This window comes from Odontomachus brunneus, unplaced genomic scaffold, assembly GCF_010583005.1.
Source record: "Odontomachus brunneus isolate Ranch 3 - 2012 unplaced genomic scaffold, Obru_v1 Obru_scaffold_063, whole genome shotgun sequence".
Taxonomy (NCBI): Eukaryota; Metazoa; Arthropoda; class Insecta; order Hymenoptera; family Formicidae; genus Odontomachus; species Odontomachus brunneus.
In genome coordinates, this window is record NW_022639513.1 from 1,199,500 (window position 1) to 1,217,702 (window position 18,203).

General features: G+C 37.0%; 5 protein-coding genes and 1 long non-coding RNA gene across 11 annotated transcripts; 3 read left to right on the top strand and 3 right to left on the bottom strand.

Moving 5' to 3' along the window:
* Nucleotides 1-4: 4 nt before the first annotated feature.
* Nucleotides 5-3,749, bottom strand: LOC116846390 (G1/S-specific cyclin-E1). The gene is made up of 3 exons (XM_032820137.1): nt 2,747-3,749; nt 1,682-2,294; nt 5-1,590 (listed from the first exon to the last, which is right to left on the bottom strand). The coding sequence occupies exons 1-3, from the start codon at nt 2,758-2,760 to the stop codon at nt 841-843; spliced, it is 1,377 nt and encodes a 458-aa protein (XP_032676028.1). The 5' UTR covers nt 2,761-3,749; the 3' UTR covers nt 5-840.
* Nucleotides 3,750-4,769: 1,020 nt separating this feature from the next.
* Nucleotides 4,770-8,248, top strand: LOC116846393 (protein limb expression 1 homolog). Of its 2 annotated transcripts, none has more exons than XM_032820142.1 (4): nt 4,770-5,598; nt 6,128-6,313; nt 6,385-6,740; nt 6,822-8,248. In XM_032820142.1, exons 2-4 carry the CDS (start codon nt 6,157-6,159, stop codon nt 7,224-7,226), a joined length of 918 nt encoding a protein of 305 aa, XP_032676033.1. In that variant the 5' UTR covers nt 4,770-5,598; nt 6,128-6,156; the 3' UTR covers nt 7,227-8,248. The 2 variants fall into 2 exon arrangements, with proteins under 2 accessions (XP_032676033.1, XP_032676034.1); XM_032820143.1 differs by having other exon boundaries at nt 4,772-5,598; nt 6,385-6,731.
* On the bottom strand, nt 8,207-9,565 carry LOC116846394 (ATP-dependent Clp protease proteolytic subunit, mitochondrial). 3 transcript variants are annotated; one of them, XM_032820145.1, is made up of 5 exons: nt 9,415-9,565; nt 9,263-9,327; nt 9,005-9,139; nt 8,537-8,927; nt 8,207-8,467 (listed from the first exon to the last, which is right to left on the bottom strand). In XM_032820145.1, the coding sequence occupies exons 2-5, from the start codon at nt 9,299-9,301 to the stop codon at nt 8,322-8,324; spliced, it is 711 nt and encodes a 236-aa protein (XP_032676036.1). In that variant the 5' UTR covers nt 9,302-9,327; nt 9,415-9,565; the 3' UTR covers nt 8,207-8,321. The 3 variants fall into 3 exon arrangements, with proteins under 3 accessions (XP_032676036.1, XP_032676037.1, XP_032676035.1); XM_032820146.1 differs by having other exon boundaries at nt 9,402-9,553; XM_032820144.1 differs by lacking the exon at nt 9,415-9,565 and having other exon boundaries at nt 9,263-9,414.
* LOC116846388 (telomerase reverse transcriptase-like) lies at nt 9,045-12,821 on the top strand. Of its 2 annotated transcripts, XM_032820135.1 has the most exons (10): nt 9,045-9,214; nt 9,434-9,538; nt 9,611-9,772; nt 9,853-10,069; nt 10,400-11,063; nt 11,184-11,497; nt 11,581-11,786; nt 11,879-12,117; nt 12,194-12,387; nt 12,591-12,821. In XM_032820135.1, exons 4-10 carry the CDS (start codon nt 10,050-10,052, stop codon nt 12,712-12,714), a joined length of 1,761 nt encoding a protein of 586 aa, XP_032676026.1. In that variant the 5' UTR covers nt 9,045-9,214; nt 9,434-9,538; nt 9,611-9,772; nt 9,853-10,049; the 3' UTR covers nt 12,715-12,821. The 2 variants fall into 2 exon arrangements, with proteins under 2 accessions (XP_032676026.1, XP_032676027.1); XM_032820136.1 differs by lacking the exons at nt 9,045-9,214; nt 9,434-9,538; nt 9,611-9,772; nt 9,853-10,069 and having other exon boundaries at nt 10,114-11,063.
* Nucleotides 12,783-16,566, bottom strand: LOC116846392 (odorant receptor 4-like). 2 transcript variants are annotated; one of them, XM_032820139.1, is made up of 10 exons: nt 16,455-16,566; nt 15,742-16,351; nt 15,499-15,615; nt 15,324-15,441; nt 14,865-15,111; nt 14,179-14,301; nt 13,922-14,012; nt 13,443-13,486; nt 13,126-13,258; nt 12,783-12,932 (listed from the first exon to the last, which is right to left on the bottom strand). In XM_032820139.1, exons 2-10 carry the CDS (start codon nt 15,880-15,882, stop codon nt 12,882-12,884), a joined length of 1,065 nt encoding a protein of 354 aa, XP_032676030.1. In that variant the 5' UTR covers nt 15,883-16,351; nt 16,455-16,566; the 3' UTR covers nt 12,783-12,881. The 2 variants fall into 2 exon arrangements, with proteins under 2 accessions (XP_032676030.1, XP_032676032.1); XM_032820141.1 differs by lacking the exon at nt 16,455-16,566 and having other exon boundaries at nt 15,499-15,620; nt 15,742-15,889.
* On the top strand, nt 14,841-18,203 carry LOC116846395. Its single transcript, XR_004378469.1, has 7 exons — nt 14,841-14,979; nt 16,074-16,847; nt 17,095-17,168; nt 17,251-17,406; nt 17,592-17,743; nt 17,885-18,007; nt 18,185-18,203. It is a non-coding gene; the product is annotated as an uncharacterized LOC116846395 (long non-coding RNA).

An 18,203-nucleotide genomic window follows, 5' to 3' on the forward strand; every position in this document is an offset into this window, starting at 1 on the left:
ATAGAATTTTACAATATACATATACATAAAAATACATTCATCCAATTCGGTAATGCGCCGTCGCAATAAATTGCATTATAATAAAGCGTGTTATATAAAGAATACTATTCACAATGTTTTTTTTATATCTTTCCCCCTTAAAATCAGGTAGAAATAATTTGTTAAGGACACTTCTATTGCAGGCACTAACATTATTTTTTTCTCACGTTTACGCATCTCCAAGATAGCAATTCTAAGATGATCTTAATCACAGAAGCTAACCATGTAATCACGGCTTCTATTTAAGTTTACTATCTTAAGTTCATAAATGCTTTGACACACGAAGCACTATCTTGACCATTTGTAATAAAATACGTGATGTCGCATTAATTCTGCATTATGTCCCGTGCACGTTAAAAAACTATTTAACATCCTGTTTTACTATTACTATGTTTCGATCGTCTGCAACTAGGAAACGTCGTATAATTTACGATAACATGAACATATTTGCTTAGTTTACACCGAGAGGAATAAACGTGGATTGACCTATATTGTGACCAATGGCAGATTATTCTTGTAAAAATACACTGCGATTGGTCACAGTATAGGTCAGTCCGCGCTTAGTCCTCTCGGTGTAAACTAAGCAATTATCGAAAATAATATATATAAAAATTATTATTTAATTTATATATATATATATATTAATGTAAAAGGCTCACATATTTGCATTTTCCAGAGTACTTGAATCACACTCCCGTTAAAGAAGAGAGATAAGCATTCTCGTGATTACAAAGTTATAATTCACGAATGGGTAGTAAATAACAATTTATCGTATGTTATTACGTGTCCGCAAATATTAAATTACGTATAAGGGTGCAATTGTGGCGTGGGGCACGGCGACGGAACTGGAGAATTTTTCTGACTACTGGACGGTGGAGTCAAAAGCCCGCTCTCGTTCGGACTTTGTCTACCGGACTCGATATTCGTTTCCGAATCGTTCACATAGCCGCAAGGGATTTCTCCGACTAATCGTTGTTGCGCCTTTTCAAGCATCTTCAGATCGACCACGTGAGTCTGTATGCGATGCGACTCGTCCACAACTATATTAGGTACAGTGGCCCTCAATCCGGATCCCGAAAGCGATTCCGTGGACATGATCGCAGACCTCAAAAGAGACTCGCCGTCCTCCTCCGCGAGAGTAGTAGCGAACGCTGCGAGCCATTTGACACAAGGAGCGAGCTGTTCCCATGACAATCGGGATACTCTCAACGCACATTCCCTTCCTTGGGTGTGGTAAATTGCCGCCGCGGCTATGTGACTGTAAGGGAACTTCAAACTACTTTCGTCTAATGTTGCCAGATCTAACAGTTGAGCCGCTTGACAGTACTGTAGTCCACCGTATTGTGGATATATGAAGGTATTCGGCCTGGACCAATCGCCCGATTCAATTTGCATGTAGATGTTGAGCCATCCCGGAGCAGTGATCGGAGATAGATTCCACCCAAGACCTTTCAGGATAACTAACTCTTCTCCCAGAATTTCTTCCTCTGTACAGGCTCCGTCAGTTACGTACGCGAATTCCGCGATTTTGGGTGGATATATTTCTTCAACCTACAATTCAAATATCTTGTAACTATTCTCATTCAACATAGACATACTCATGTACGTTGCATTGCAATTTAACTTACGATAATTTACATACCTTGGACGCAATGAAAAGGCAAGTTATGCCTATGAGTTGTAGCTGATTTTTAGGTACATTGAGATGTATGGACAGGAATCTGTCAATATAGTCCATAGCGAGATAATAAGTTTCCCTATGTAATTTATACACTTCGCAAACTTCGATCAGCCAATCCAGTAAGATTGCTCTCATCTTTGGCTGCAGTGTTGGATGCCTCTGGAACATCTGTGGGTCCCTTTGAACTAGAGTCTTCTGGTCCCCGAGGCACATGTGAGACCATACTTGAGAGCCATCGGCCCATGGAATGGATGGTAATGGACTAGGTCTACTGGATGAACTATTGGAGGCTGATGGTGTTAAGAAACAAGTTGCAGTTCTTAACTCTGACCACGTAGCTGGCTCCTGCTGCTCCTTCAGTGGAGACGTCTGATGTTGAGGAGTACATGCACTGTCAACTGATTGTGTGCTGTGGCAGGATTCAGTATAAGGAGCATGAGACAACGATGGTACTTTATTAGGGGGATATATGTTTTCAGAATCTTCTGAGAGTTCTGTCGTACGTCTTTTGCGTTTTAAAGATTGTGCCTTGCCTCCTTGAAGATAGGTTTGTGATGACTTCTTCTCCTGTAAACTGAACAATTAAAGGAAGATTTACTCGACTACACAATATTTCAAAGCTGCTCAACTGTGGCGTTTCATACAAAGCAGGTGAGACAAGCATCTACCGCAACAGGAAACAGGTAAGGTTTCCAACGAACACATGAGAATGTAGCAAATGTGAAAAATTGTTTATGATCAAGATACTATTGGCTTACGGATTTATACGTTGAATAGCGCTATTTGACGAGCCACTGAATGATAAATCGTTATATTACAGAGACAAATCTGCTAATGTCCCGAGAAAGAATGCATGCCAGTGAAAAAGGTTATAGGCGCAAAGTTCGAGCGCGAATGGGATAGATGTATCTCTAATCGATCAAATGATGAGCGCCGAATCGATTTCATTGTACGCTGAATTCCTCAGGTGCCAAGCAAGAGAGATATATCTGAATTTCAACGCTGAACGGAACATCGATTACTCACCTAGACTGTGGCATCTTGACGCGAAATTGCCAACGTGTACGAAAAATATTTGACGTTGGAATAATTTTTTTCCACGCGTCCCCGACACCGGAGACCTTTGGAACCGACGTCCACGTGTTTTTCTCGATCCAGCTGCGATAATTTCCCCAGGGAAACGCCGAAAAGTGAAGGACCACACGAAGCCTACGCGCACTCGATCGCCATTAACGCACGTCCACTTGGCTGCTTTTGATTCGATGTTTCGACTCAGAAATTCCGGCCGTGGACGATTCGGACATTCGGGAAATTCATCTGGCTCTTTTGCAAGTTGCGTCGCGATGCATGCGAGCCGAAAAATCGCAATAATCCCCCGAAAATAAGGGACGTGGATCTCGAAGCGCGGGAGACTAGCGCGCGAAACGGTGACCAACCCCTGTTCGTGTCGCGACGCCCTCTATAAGTGGTACATAACCTCAAAGAAGGGGGCAAATTTTGGAGATTCTCATAGTATACAATGTTGTCGCGAATCCTCGGATCCTCGGCGTCTCTTACACCGTGTGCCAAATGCGATTTTTCCACGTGTCCAAACGTGAGTGCGAGGTCGATGCACCTGCGACGGAGTGTCGCGTTGGATCAGCTCGTTTCGCCGTATTTATCCTCCAAAATGCGATTGTTGACGTCGCCCGGGCAGGCAGATGCGTTCCCCGTTGTCAGGGCGAGGTACGTCGTCCTCCGGGAGTTGCGAACAGAAGGTAGCAAAGCCCGCCGGAATCGTGCAGCCGCGCGTCACGCACATCAGTATTTCCGCCGGGCGGTTCGCGCTCTCGCGATTTTCCTCACGTTTATATGCACGTCGTACGACGGGGAAACCTTATGGGATACTCGCGTTCGCAGCCAGCTGTCCGCGATATGTGGAACGATCGGCAGGTATCACTCGCGGAACGCGAAGACGCGCGCTGTCGGACGGTGAACTTTCCCGCGAAGAGAACACTGGCGTCTGCGAGCGCACGGCGTTTCGCGGGAACGTCGAAGCGGCGATCGCCAATACGCCGGCTGCTGATTGGCCGAGATGCGCGGCACAGCTGGCACTCAGCTGATCCGTCGTACACATACAAACACGCAGCTATGCACACGGTTGCACCGCCGGCCGCCGTCACGCGGGAAACATGCGCGCGTAAATCGTCGGGGGGCTTGGCGCGCGCCAAGCCGGTTCTCTTCCTGCTTCCGTGGCGGGCGATTGTCCCGCAGGTAAGGAATGTCCCGCCATATGTACTCAAGAGCATCGCGATGCCGTAATTTCAGAAATGCGGGCATGACTGAAAGCGCCGACACTTCTGATCTGGGATCGGATTCCTGACATGAGGATTACGCCAATCAATGAGTCGTCGATACTTTTCTGCCACAAGCTGATCGTTCACCTGACTTCAACCCATCTAAATGTTTCTTGCGTTGTTACATTCAGCTATTACGCGGGAATGATTGTGTCACATTATGAGACAAAGAAGGCGATGCTTGCAATTGGATTTAATTGTAATTAAATGTCTGTGATGTATAAATGGTAGGATGTAATGTTACAATTGTGGGATCCTCTAAGTTACAAAAATGGTTGCAGGTAGGTTTATTATCGTATAACATTGCAAAAAATAGAACTACAACTCTAATTACACCAAGATATATATTAATATAATGTTAAACTATGCTAGGAAAAAGAGAAGGATAAATACTAAAATACTTGCAATACTGCGAACATTTATAATATTTGCCATAAAAATATTCTTCGCCAAAAAATTAATTCGCCATAAAATCTTCTTTTCATTTCACTTATCGTACGTCGCCATTTTGATACATTAGTAATCAATAAAACTACGAAATAATAGTTTTTTTTAAGTTCAACTCTGTGGTAATACAGAACAACTGTTTTATCTGCAGATACATTGAAGTTTCAAGAGCGACCGCGGTGTGGCGCGTTCATCGTCAAGTCCCTTCGCAGGAACTTGAAGACGTCTAGTTCGCAAATTATCCAAGTTGCTGCGCTAATGTGCACAGGTGCACACACACGAGGTGCGGGTTGGTGTGCGTGTAATAATGCACGCACACGAGAGATTAACATGCGAGGGATAAGAGCGAGAGAAACCTTGTGTTACTCTGTACAAAAAGAAGCCTTTCTCCGAATTTGGGATCTTCGATATCGACGCACCTGTCGAAAACTAAAGCATTGTAAACTATCGTCGTGATGCTCTCATACGACGGCATCGTGTCGCTGCTTCCTACAAGTTGTTGAGCAACGTAAACAATTGCTAATTTATTCGATCAATTGATTCCTCGTGCTCTTATCAGATATCCATGTTGCAACGGCGAGTCTCTTGCAAACGAACAAATCGCCGGAGCACCGATGGCCGCTAAACTACGGCACTGTTAGAAGAAAAAAAAGACACGGGTACTTAACGCTCGGTTGGCAAGCCTCGGCGACAAAGTGAAAAACCCGAAGGCGAACGGACAGACGGACCCACTGACGGACGCGGTGCGAGAGCGATGGTGCAGGGTCCCCGTGAGCCGCGCACGGCCCTGGTTTTCTGGAAATCGTCAGCGATCCGGGGCCATTAAACGCGTTATATGTGTCTTGCAATTTGATCCCGCGGCGCTCGACGCGGTGCGCACCGATCGGAGAGTAATTTACGCGAATTCCTGGGCATCCGGGTCTCCGCGCGGCCGGACGGACCTCCCGGGCTCCTTCTCACGCCCGATGCCACCGTCGTCCAGCCGCTGTCGTTGTCCCGCAGCATCCGGCACCCCGCCGTAGGGAACGTCGTCGACGGTCACCAGGAAGATACCACACGGTGTGCTCGCAACAGCATTGTCTCGCCAATTCCTCGGTGAGTACGCGTCGCGTCCTCACCGACGACGCACGCACGACGATGCAACTCGCGAGTGTTAACGATGACAGCGACTTGTACTCGTTGCGAAAAAAAGCTCTGTATTCTTGGAATCTTTCTGCTGTTTCTGCGATTCGCGAATCTCAAGTGACGCGCATTTTCCCATTATTTACTTGTCGCTAATTGCTTTCACGATGTTATCTACCGACTTTTGCAGGTATATTCATGCTATATAGTGCTTCTTTATATAGTGAAGAAATATTATGTAGCAAAAGTTGCTTCTCCATGTCAATTTGACAATTAAAATAGTATATTAAATAGATATTATATACTTTCATCATTTTCTATTAATCTAGCTATTGCTGATTATCAAGATGATTGACAAACATTTATAGATATGTTTGTAGTTTAATATGTTATGTAATGTTTATTAAAATTTATTAATAGAGAAACATTATATAGCAAAAGTTGTTTCTCTATACTGTCAAATTGAGAATTAATATATTAAAAGAATACTGTATACTTTCAGAATAAATGAATGCAAACTTCTGAGGGGTAATGCAGGGCATGATGCCAGTTAAGACAAAATCTCGTGTTCCTGAAAACATGGGGGTCACAGGTGGACTGGTAGATGCCCGTGCTAAGCAAGTTCTAAGAGAAGCTGTGGACGCAGTCGTCAACAGCTTTGCGAAACATTCTCAAGGCTACGGCAGAGGTATAATGAAATTTTTTATCTGAATTTTGTTTATCAAATGAACAGTTATATCATTTACTTTTTACAAACAGTGAATGTCGTGGAGGCACTGCAAGAGTTTTGGCAGATGAAGCAGAGCAGAGGGGCAGAATTAAGAAATGGTGCATTAGTCATTTATGAGTCTGTCCCTGGTGCGAGTCCGCCTTACGTCTGTTACGTGACGCTCCCTGGAGGATCTTGCTTTGGAAGTTTTCAAAATTGCCCCACTAAAGCGGAGGCGCGCAGATCGGCAGCGAAAATTGCACTAATGAATTCTGTATTCAACGAACATCCGTCGAGAAAGATAACCGATGATTTCATTGAGAAAGCTGTTGCGGAAGCTAGGGCTAGTTTTGCGAAACCCACGGCGACGTCGAACGGTGTCGGTAGCCAAGCGCAAGTAAATAAAGTACAAGGACTTGTCTACTTTATTTCCTATACGATAAGAAATACGACGAGAACGTTTGCTCAAACACACGTATGTTTCTAGGGCAGCGGCGATGAGAAGGAAGATCCGAACACGGGAATAGGCGCTTTTCGTTTTATGCTAGAGTGCAATCGCGGCAGAACGATGTTGGAGTTTCAAGAGTTAATGACGGTCTTTCAATTGCTTCACTGGAACGGCTCTTTAAAGGCGATGCGAGAAAGGCAGTGCAGCAGGCAGGAAGTGGTCGCGCATTACAGCCACCGCGCGTTAGACGACGATATGCGTAGCCAAATGGCGTTAGATTGGGTAGCCAGGGAGCATGAAAGCGGCGGCGGTGTCGTGGCGATGGAATTGGCCTTAGCTGAGCGCGAACTCGAGACCGCGCGATTAGCAGGCCGGGAGCTTAGATTTCCAAAAGAGAAGAAGGACATATTGATGCTCGCACACGCGCAGGTCTGTCCGCAGTGAAGATCTAACGTGATTGTCGCAACAAACAACGCATGAGACTGGTTTTCCGAGGGATGACGATAACTCTGAAGGGAACTATCTCTTCGGATGTCACGAAGATCGATTCTTATGAGCAGATCTACTTAATTCTAGTTAAGGCTCAGCTTTATGACACAATCTATTCCGTCCCTTTATTATTTTTTTAATATGAAGCGTTTCTCTTTTATGGAGCTTTTTCTTGTAAAGCAATCCTCTCTGGTGATAATAGATCTTAAATGGGATGTTTTGATATATTATATAGAAGAACTAAGTATATAAAACTGCCATCATGAGATATTATACACACTCGCATTTACATATCAAATTATGCGTGTGTATATATACTTTTTTTCGGAAAAAAGCAAGGCTTTGTCTTCCATTATCTTTATCTTGTACGATTTTTTACAATTTTTAACTGTCAATGTAATTGCGATAAAATTGCATTTGAAGTTAGGATAAAAGAAGAAACGAAGTGCAAAAATATGTGCGTATTACATTCGCCGTAACGTGAATGATAGACAGAATTTTAAGATGACGGTTATACGAACAGGGTAGGTAAAAGCAATGTAATACATTGGTTTTTACTGGTATGTAGAGATACTAAACTAAATTAGTAAATTTTAAACACGCGTGAAATTTATATATACAAAAGAGAATATTGGGCTATGAAACTTCAACAGAGGCGGACCTTAAAACATACGATGGTACACTTTAGGATGAACATAAGTTTTTTTTTTTCTATATGTTGCAAGTTTTATTCACTTGCCATTAGCGATATATTGTGCTTGCCTCTAGTTTTGAAGATACAGTGCGACAAGAGAGATTAAACGGTCATATTATATTGATATCCATTTATACTGCTGTTACAAGTTAGTGTATCTTACACATACACCAATTTGAAAAAGAAGGGTAAATATATTACTCCCAAGTGCACACACAGTTGAATAGGACATAGTTTATAATTGTTTTATAAATATTTTATTATTATTAAATATTGATACGTACGTTTTCTCTTTTTTATACATCCTTCAAAGAAATAAAAACTGTATATACTATATCCTATCGCGTCCAGCACAATCAAAGCTGAGTTGGCATATTGCTTGTTTTTTCTATCTCTGCTTCTGCTGTTTCCTCTTGCATAGGGTGTGCTAACACTTTGTCTATTAAACCAAACTCCTTGGCTTGTGTTGGGCTCATAAAATTGTCCCTTTCCATACTGCTTTCTGTGAAGATGTGAAGTGTGTAAAGTTATGTGCACATACCACAGTAGAAATCATAACATAGACATATACCTATTTTTTCTAGATCCTGTCCAGTATGCTTGACATACAATCCATTGATCTGTTTTTTCAATTTGAGAATTTCTAGTGCTTGAATTTGAATATCTGTAGCCTGTCCTTGCACTCCTCCTGATGGTTGATGCGTCATGATTCTGGCATTTGGTAAGGAATGACGCATGCCCTTGGCTCCAGCTGCCAAAAGCAGACTGGCCATGGAACATGCCTGACCTACGCACCATGTGGCTACAGGTGGGAGAACGTATTGCATGGTGTCGTAAATTCCGAGTCCCGCTGTTACACTCCCACCAGGCGAATTAATGTACATATGAATTGGATTTTTACTACTTTCTGATTGAAGAAAGAGAAGTTGAGCAATTACCACAGAGGATACATTATCTGTAATCTATGAGAAAAACAGGTGAGTGATTTTACAATTACGTTATTACGAACTAACGTCCGATATAAAAAGTTATCTCTTACCGGTCCCATAAGGCAAATAATGCGTTCCTTCAGTAAGCGCGAGTAAATGTCGTATGCTCGTTCACCACGTCCACTTTGCTCCACTACAACCGGTACAAAATTTAAATATCTGTTACTTATTTTGTACCCATAAGTCTGAAAGAAGAAGAAGAAGATAATTATGATGAAAGTATCATGTGCATCATTAAAACAAAAACAGAAAACTGATCGGTGAGTTTATTTCTGTTGATAATTTCTTCACACGAATATGATACTCACGGTGATTGATGGTAATAAACTGCTCGTTCTTCGCAACATATTCACAGATGAATAACGTAACAATTCTTAAAAAAAAAATTATCGATAAGAATCACATTGGCACATTACAGCGATTTGTTTTGTATAGGTTATGTCTTACAAACAAATTTTACTTTAGTCTGTTCGTTTTAGCTGTACTGCAATGCTATAACCTAGGTAGAACACATTGAAGAGTAGCATGAATTTTTATGAATATAAGAATAAAAAGAATAAGGATAAAAAGAAAACATTAACGGAGTAAGTAACATGACATTATAACCTCTGTACAATTACGAATAAAAAATAATTTATTAACTACGTGTTTTTCAGTAAAGGCCAATAAATTTGTAGCTCTTGTGGAAGAACGACACGTTTATTGGCTAACGTGTCACTATTTGTTGCGCGGCAAATGTTTCTTCGCTGCGTGCAGAAACCATAATTAGATTGACACTGAGCCATTTCATTGGCTGCTTATCATCTCAATATCTCAATGTAATATGCAGCCAATAAAATGCATCTTGTATATTTTCAAATCTTGGCTAGGCGTAAGCATTTTGTACTTGTGTGCTTAGGTGACAAGAAGTTGAAGAAAATTTAAACGTATACGTAAAACCTATATCGCATCACCAATTGTTGTTGATTCTTTTTAATCTTCGTTCCGCTGTATGCGGTTATAGTTGTAGTAGTCAGTGTAGTATTGTGCAGCATTTATAAGTCTTGAGCAAGGAAATAACATATTGAAAAAAGCAAGGAAGATCTTTTAACAAAGATGGCTCCTGTGAAAAAAAGGTTTTTCTGTTATTTATTAAATATGAGTTTTTCTGTTATTTATTAAATATAATATGTATTTATAAGATGTATGCATGCAACACACATATAATTAAAATAAGTATATTATTGACTCTATATTTGCAAATTTTTTTCAACATAATTGTATATTCTTCTAATTTCAGATAGCACAAAACATTCTGAAAGTATATACTCATGTTAAAGAATGCTTCCCAAAACATCCTGGACATATTCAGGATGGCTCTGGCATATTTTGTGCTGTCTAAGATTAGAATAATAATATAGTTGCAGCAATTAAGATTTGTTTATTTTCTTTTGCTTTATTTTTAGGAAATATGTATTTCAAAGGTTGAAATATCAAAGAAATATAAAACGTAGAAAAATTGAATTAACAAAAAAATATTTGAAATATTTTTCAATTGAATCTTATAATTCAATAGTGAAATTGTATGAATCTAGATCTCTACTCAGAAATGTGGCCTCTACAAAAGCAAAAATTTCAAAATATCATATCTTAGAGTTTGAAAAAACTGGCAAAGATATATTCGATAAAATTATGAGTACAAATGTTGGGCTCAGAAAATATGACAACAATATTGAGAAGAACATTAATTTTGCTAACATTGCTTCAATTGTCTCACCCATATTGGAAAAATTTAAAAGGCAACATAATATATTTAAGTATAGTAATGAATTAAAAAATATAATAAAAGCAGATAAAAAGCCAACAAAACAGAAATATAAAGGTCAAATACGTATATGTTTACTAAAAATTTTCTTTGGTTTGGTACTTTACCAGAATGTTCCGTTCCAATTGTTTGGGACACGGCAAAATTTGAAAGCTGTAAAAAAATGTATATATTGCCTTCTAAAAACCGATCCTAAAAAGATACAGATATCGGATAAACTATCCCTTGCAATAAATAAAAAGGGAACTTTTAAAAATGCCAATGGAGGATTACTAAACATAGATCCATTATTGGAAAAGCTTGATGTAAGTTTATTTAAAAATAAAACATAAATTATGGTTTTGGTCTCACCAGGGATATTTTTTCTTCTAGTCAACTTAATAATTATAATATTTAATGCTTACTAGAACAGTTTATCTTTACAGATTTCCAAAATTGAGTGGTTGCATCCACTAAAAAGTATAAAACAGAAGTGGATTGTCATTTTAAAATTGTTGCATTGGTTTTTTGCACAATACATTATAAAAATTCTGCACAAATATATAGTATTGATACCATCGAGAAATAAATGGTTATTTATTATGAAAGAAGAATGGTATCAAATACAACATAAATTTATAAATGAAAAAATAAATAATGGTTATATTTTGTTAAAAAAACCAGTGAAAAATGAAAAATATAATAAATTAAGTGTAAATAGACTTACTACAAGTTCTTCAGGATTGAGAATTATAACAAAGTACATATATAAATTTTTTTTGTCAACAGTCAAATATTATTACATACATGTCATTTAAAAAAAAACATTGTATGCTATTTTAGGTGTAATTTTGAAAAAACATCCTTTGAAATAGAAATAATTTTAAGATTTCTTCAACAACTGTATCATACATATATTAATGAGAAAGGAATTCCAACTGTTAAAGGTTGTATTCAACAAATTTATAATTTTAAAAAAACATTGTCCACTCATCACTTGTATTACGTACGTTGTGACATACAAGATGCGTTTGGGTCAATAAGACAAGGTATAATCTATATCTCTTGTTATCTCTTTAAATTAGAAAGGATATTTATTGATCAAGTAAATATGTAATAAACCATTTATTTCATTTTACAGAAAAGTTATGCAATATAATTAAAGATTGCTGCAAGAAACATTTGCCACTCTACATTGTAATGCGCGAGTACAAGAAGAAGGATAAGAATATGAGAAAACAACAAATTATGAGAACAGTGCAATTTTTAGATATGAAACTTTTAAAAGGAAACATTGGTGCGAGTATCGCCAAAAAACCCCAATTAGTTAATTGGTTAAAGTTAACTTATAAGATTAAAAAAATGCTATTAAAAAAAACGGTAAGAACATAGTTAAATATTAAATTAAAATAGGAAATTATATATTAATAAAAGTTTAACCTTTTTTTTTACTTAGATTAAATTGTATGGTAAAATATACTCGATTAAAATTGGTGTACCACAAGGTTTGCGATTGTCGTCAATTTTTTCTGATATATATTATCAAGATATGTTTAATAAGTTGTTATCCCAGTTTAATAATAATGGATTAGTATGCAGATATGTTGACGATATTTTATATATCACGAAGGAAAAAAATTATGCAGAACAGTAAGAATTAAATTTTTATAGTAATCTTATAATTGTATATTATAGTAATCTTATAATTGTATATTATATTGTATATTATATAGAAATTTAAATTTTATAGTAATCTTATAATTATATATTATAGTAATCCTATAATTGTATATTATAGTAATCTTATAATTGCATATTATATAGAAATTTTACCTGTCAATATTTTTTTATAGGTTTTTAGAAATTATAAGAAATGGAATTATAGACTATAATGTGAGATTTAACAAGATACAAACCAACCTAGAATCAACTAAATTTAATAAAATTAATTACTTAGGGCGGAAAATATTTATTTAATATATAATTATGTCGTACATAGAAGGAAAAATAAAATAAGGAATGTATAAACCGAAAACTTCCTGGCTGTGTAAAAGTTGAAGTTCAAAATAAAGATACTACAATTATGTCGTCATTGTCTTCTGGAGGATCCATACATCAATTTACGAAGTAGAGAAGCAAATTAATCATTGCATCGATCGCAGCATTGTGAAATAGGACATAGACATGCGAACGATCTTGAAATAAAATAAACTATATTAAAATCGCAGTGTTTTATGTTAAAATCGTGTATTCGAATGTCGATATCAGTTTTGAAATAAGGTACCGTTATCAGTACAAGTTGAACATTATCATTTTTATTTACTTTTCGTGTTATATGCAATCTTGTTTAATGAATATTTTCCGATTTGCATGACGCGCGTATCTTACCGTAGTAAAAGTATCCATGGATATAACGAACATTTTTCCTGCTGTTAAGACGCAAGGTTTTTCTGTTCTCATCAGCATAAAAATAAAGATTTTTCTTGTCTTGAATGAGGTGCGATACCATGTCATATTTATTCTGTAAGAAAAAAGATTGATGTGATTATGTCATTCAAGTGATATATTCGAAGTTAGTTTTTGTTTAAATAGAATTTTGTTTTTTTGATAGTTTAATTTAAACGAGAGTGAGAGAAACCGCGATTTATATTATTAAATTCACCAAATGTTTATGAGAATATCACAAAATTTTTGTCTATACGTACAAGCTAGTGTGAATGTATATGCTGTGGTCGATCAGCTGCTGTGCCTGAAAACTCTCGAAGAACAGGTACATTAAAAAGGCGCATAAAAAAGCCATTTGTCTTAGAAATTCTGATGGCTTGTCTAGGTTTGTCATTGCCTAAATAGGGTTGACATTTTAAATATTGTACTACAAAATCTTCTTAGACTTCATATAGAAATGTTGACTTTCTCAACATTTCTAGATTTAATTGTACGACAGAACCAAAAATAAAAAAATTATATAATTATTATTCCTATTGTTTGTTGTCCATTCTTTATGTTTATTATCGTTTCTCGCGTTTTTTGTTCAATTATAAAATACCTTGTGATTCTTCTGGACGATAGACAAGTGTTCAAACAGTCAATATTTACATTAGTCATTTGTTACTCGATGAGAACAAAAATGGCATGAGAAAAAAAGATATTGTTATTTAATACAATATAAATGAAGTAGACATACCGTAACGCCTGTCATGCTTACAACGAGTACGTTGCAAGCTGCCATGACGAGAAACATCGGGTTAAACACGGCTTCCATGAGATTGGCAAACCTTATAGAAATATAGGAATTTGATACAATGCATTTAAAGCAGCTTGCACACATGTATATGTTTTTCAAATGAATCTAATAGATATTTCATGAACGACTGAAGAATGATAGATGACTGAAGACTAGAGAATGGTAAAATCGACTACAGTATACGTTGCAGTGCAAACCTTAAAGCTCTCTTATGTGCGCGAATACTCTTTATTATGTTTTTATATGGTTCATCGTTCATAACAGGTGGATTGATATCCATCATTAGATTCTCCTCCTTTATTATGTTATCCACCTGTTGTCTGAAACAATCAAATACATATTCTACAAGATTGTCATTCTTGTTTATTTCATAGTTTGGTAAATATTTTATTTAATAGTATAGTTTTCAAATACACTGCGACTTTAGTTCGGCATAAATACGTATTTATAATCATTATTTTAAATTTGTCTTACGTAAGACACTCAGGTCTATATCAATAGTCGTTACTCGACTTGTCCTATATGAAATACTTAAATCTGAATTTAAAATTAGATTTGAATTTTTTTACTTAAATCATATATTATATACAATATTCATATATATATATATATATATATATATATATATATATATATATATATACAAAGATGTAATATATACAATATTACATCTGTAATCGCGATTTAGCTGAAAATCTCATCTAACTCCAAAATCAAATCTGAGTGTCTCATTTGAAGTAAATGTCATGTAATGATTATTGATACTGGTCTCAGAACACGTCCAATATCCGATAAAAAAATATATTTTTGCTGAAAATTATGAAAAAGAAAATTCTATAAATAGATTTTGGTGTATTTCAGGAGAACCAATGAGAGTTCTCACCTGATGATCGTTAACAGTCCGCAAACATGCTGCACCATGATGACAAACATTGTATCTGTCGCAACACCTATGGTCACAATAATGGCGACCATGATATATCCGTGAAGCAAAATTGGTAAGTAATACTTGTCCATGTCGATGTAATAATTGACTTCGTGTAACAACGGACGAGTATCATTCGAGGAGCCAAGTAATAACGGTTGCAACGGCACCAACATGAATAATATTAGCGCAAAGTAAACGAAACCTAAAGAAATCTAAATGTTTCTTTTTGTTTCCAACAAGCTTGAACGCTGCGATTTTTCAAGAAAAATTTCCCATGATTTTTATTACAAGAATTATATTACATTATATTATGTAAATTTACTGTTTTTCTATGCTACATGATTTTGTAAATTACTTCTTGAGGCCTTTCTCAGAACTTTACCTTTTTGTCGTTTATAAAATTGTTATGCTCACCCCCGTAGATAATTGTAAATTTGCGTCCCTTGCGTGCGTAACTGTCAAAAATATTGATGTTTTCACACGTCGATAACGTCTGCCTATCGTCTCGTATCTGATTGAAAAGCGCCTTTATCTGTAATTAAACCTTATTATAAAAGAATTATTTAGATAATTTGATAACGTCACGTACCTGCGTTGTCTTTAATATGCAAATAAAGAACTTGATTCCACAGCCTAAGTCGGCCACCAGTGGTGAGAGGGAATCAATAAAGACATCCATATCTTTAATGGAGAACAAACCGCATATCTATGCTTGAAATGTACAATTATAAATAACATATTAAGGCAGGAGATTAAGACAGAAAAAAAGATAGATTATGTAATTTCATGCACGAACAATTTTCACGTTTGTGATATCCAAAAATACTCTTACCTTGGCGACAATTTGTGTACCAGCTAAGAACACTATAATAACAATAATAGCGCTGTTTCTTCTGCTTGTTTGATATGGCCACTGGCCGATCCACGACAGAAGAACTTTATTGATTCTATAGTTGCGTTCATCGAAGAGCATTTTGCGCAAATCAGTAGACCATTGGTAGAAGACTGCGTGAAGCTTTCATCCTTGCTAGATTTGCTACGCTTGCTACGCTTGCTACGCGAACATAATAATAATTGCTTTTAAATGATTCCCTTTGCAAGCCTCTTGAATCGGCTTACAATCGGCATCATTAAATGCAATTATTTCAATTGCTTGCTTTACAGCCGATGTTCAGATATGATCGATCACGTTTCAACGTCCCCCGGCTTGGGAACTTCTCCGATGTTCTGCGTAACGTCGACATTCGTTTCCTTACACACGTCGGAAAGGATATTATCTTCGCACGAACGCATGTGGAATTGGCTGTCATTATGTCAAAATGACATTCGCAGTAAGTTCGTCGATTTGTTACAAATACATGCACAGCTAGTACTCTTCTGATATCCGTGGAAAATTGCGATTTTCTTTGGGTACAAAGACGTGAGCGACTCTTGTAAACGTCCTGGTGTTTGAAATATAAAACAATTTAAAAAAGAACTTTGAGCGAGTTTATTTATAGGATATATTCTATATGTTAGATAAATAAACAATAAGTATATATTTACATTATATATTTGTTCACGTTAGATAAGTGAACAAGAAGTATATTTATGTAAAACTGTTTAATGGAATGTTATATAAAATGTTGATAAAGGAGTATGAGATGTGCGTTGTACGTTCGAATGATTCGATTTAGAAATTTTCAGCACGCATTCTCTCTCTTTCTGATTTGATCTTTCTAATTTTGGACATTCTCTTGTTAATTGCCTTCATCTGTTAGGTTTCCAGGGCTTTTACGGACACGCCGTACTTTTACAAATATCCAGTTTGTTTTAAGCGTCACAGCATTTATACAATGTATATTTTTACCGTTTTTTTACATCACATGATGAAGACGAAGAAGGAGCCGTTATTATGCCGGTCCTGCGAGTTATCCTTTGAACGTGACATGCGAAGAGGTGCGTTATGACGATGTAAATGTAGCTGTACAAAAAACATATCAAGCGTTAATGATTTAAACGTCAAGCATTAATGATTTAAACGCGAGTAATGATTTTTCGATCTTATTTGTAAACAGTACGCTAATAGCTTGCTGCGATTTTTCGATTAACCGATGTAACTTTCGTCAGTATATTGTATGTATTATGTACTATATCACATTGTTCTTTACCACATTGTTCTGAAGCTCCTTAATTCTGTTCGCAGAGGCAGTTCGATAGCTCCACAACCGCCGAGGACAATTCGTGTTTCTCATCGGAACTCGACCTTCTAAATCCGAGGTAATGCTCTCGATAATCCCGCTTCACGAAGCACGTGTAATCTGAGAAGATTTTATAACCAACGGTTTTGTATTTTTTCCAGAGTGACACGGTCTTGTCGAAGTCGCGAGTCACGCGTCCAGCATTAAGGAACGAGGTGAACGATCAATTGAATCTCCTCGAGCCGCCATCGAGATCGTCACGTTGTTGTCAGGGTCGTTCGTTGACAGAAAAATCGCAGCAAAATTACGTAAGTGATGTAAGTGTTAATGAGACGCATGGTCTTGCGTAGAATAATATTAGAAAGAGCATTGGACAAATATTTTTGGACAACTTCGCCTTTCACAAATATATTGGACAATTTCGCTTTTTACAAATGAGAACAGCATAGATTCCTCGGCTTTAATATAACTTGAACAATGTACGAAAATCTTATAATATCAGGCACAGAAGAAGTTACCTTACGTGGAAACCAATTACAACTTAAAAAACTCAACTCAACTGAGTACGAAATTTATACCAGAAATGGCAGAGAAGCAGCCGGCTCAATCAACGGCTCATCAGCTACCATCGATGAATGAAGTACCACTCGCCTCGTTAGTTTTATTCACATTTTTCAGTCGAAAATTCTACAGAGAGTTTACGTAGCGATTTTAAAGTAAAAATAATTATTAATTAATATTAAATAATTCTCACCCTTATTTTCACTTCTTCACTATCCTTTTCTCTGTGAGTAGACTAGGTTTACTAGGACTAGGTTAGACTAGGACAAACGAGCAACCAATCAATTGGGAAAATATAATTCTCCCGGAAAAGACAGATTTGTATCGGGAATTAGCTAAGCGTATCACCAACTACAAGTAAGAACAGAGTTTTGAACGCTAATTTTATATAATGTCTTGTTACATTTTACTAATATATCATTCTGTTGAAAATTAAATTATACACAAACAGGTTTCATTAATTTATTCCGTTCTTCTCTCTCTCTCTCTCTCTCTCTCTCTCTCTCTCTCTCTCTCTCTCTCTCTCTCTTAAAGAAATGCCGATTGCGTCATC

Bases quoted from the DNA above. Each gene is read 5' to 3' on its own strand.
- LOC116846390 (XM_032820137.1), bottom strand. The intron at 1,591-1,681 runs GTATGTAAATTA...TTTGAATTGTAG, and splicing joins GCCTTTTCATTGCGTCCAAG to GTTGAAGAAATATATCCACC.
- LOC116846393 (XM_032820142.1), top strand. From the start codon at position 6,157: ATGCAGGGCATGATGCCAGTTAAGACAAAATCTCGTGTTCCTGAAAAC. The intron at 6,314-6,384 runs GTATAATGAAAT...TTTTACAAACAG, and splicing joins TTCTCAAGGCTACGGCAGAG to TGAATGTCGTGGAGGCACTG. The intron at 6,741-6,821 runs GTACAAGGACTT...GTATGTTTCTAG, and splicing joins GCCAAGCGCAAGTAAATAAA to GGCAGCGGCGATGAGAAGGA.
- LOC116846394 (XM_032820145.1), bottom strand. From the start codon at position 9,301: ATGTTGCGAAGAACGAGCAGTTTATTACCATCAATCACC. The intron at 8,928-9,004 runs GTAAGAGATAAC...TTTTTCTCATAG, and splicing joins TTATTTGCCTTATGGGACCG to ATTACAGATAATGTATCCTC. The intron at 8,468-8,536 runs GTATATGTCTAT...ACATCTTCACAG, and splicing joins ACAGGATCTAGAAAAAATAG to AAAGCAGTATGGAAAGGGAC.
- LOC116846388 (XM_032820135.1), top strand. From the start codon at position 10,050: ATGGCTCCTGTGAAAAAAAG. The intron at 11,787-11,878 runs GTATAATCTATA...TTCATTTTACAG, and splicing joins GTTTGGGTCAATAAGACAAG to AAAAGTTATGCAATATAATT. The intron at 12,118-12,193 runs GTAAGAACATAG...TTTTTTACTTAG, and splicing joins AAATGCTATTAAAAAAAACG to ATTAAATTGTATGGTAAAAT.
- LOC116846392 (XM_032820139.1), bottom strand. From the start codon at position 15,882: ATGCTCTTCGATGAACGCAACTATAGAATCAATAAAGTTCTTCTGTCG. The intron at 14,302-14,864 runs GTGAGAACTCTC...TGATTGTTTCAG, and splicing joins GGACTGTTAACGATCATCAG to ACAACAGGTGGATAACATAA. The intron at 13,259-13,442 runs GTACGTATAGAC...TTTTTCTTACAG, and splicing joins ATATACATTCACACTAGCTT to AATAAATATGACATGGTATC.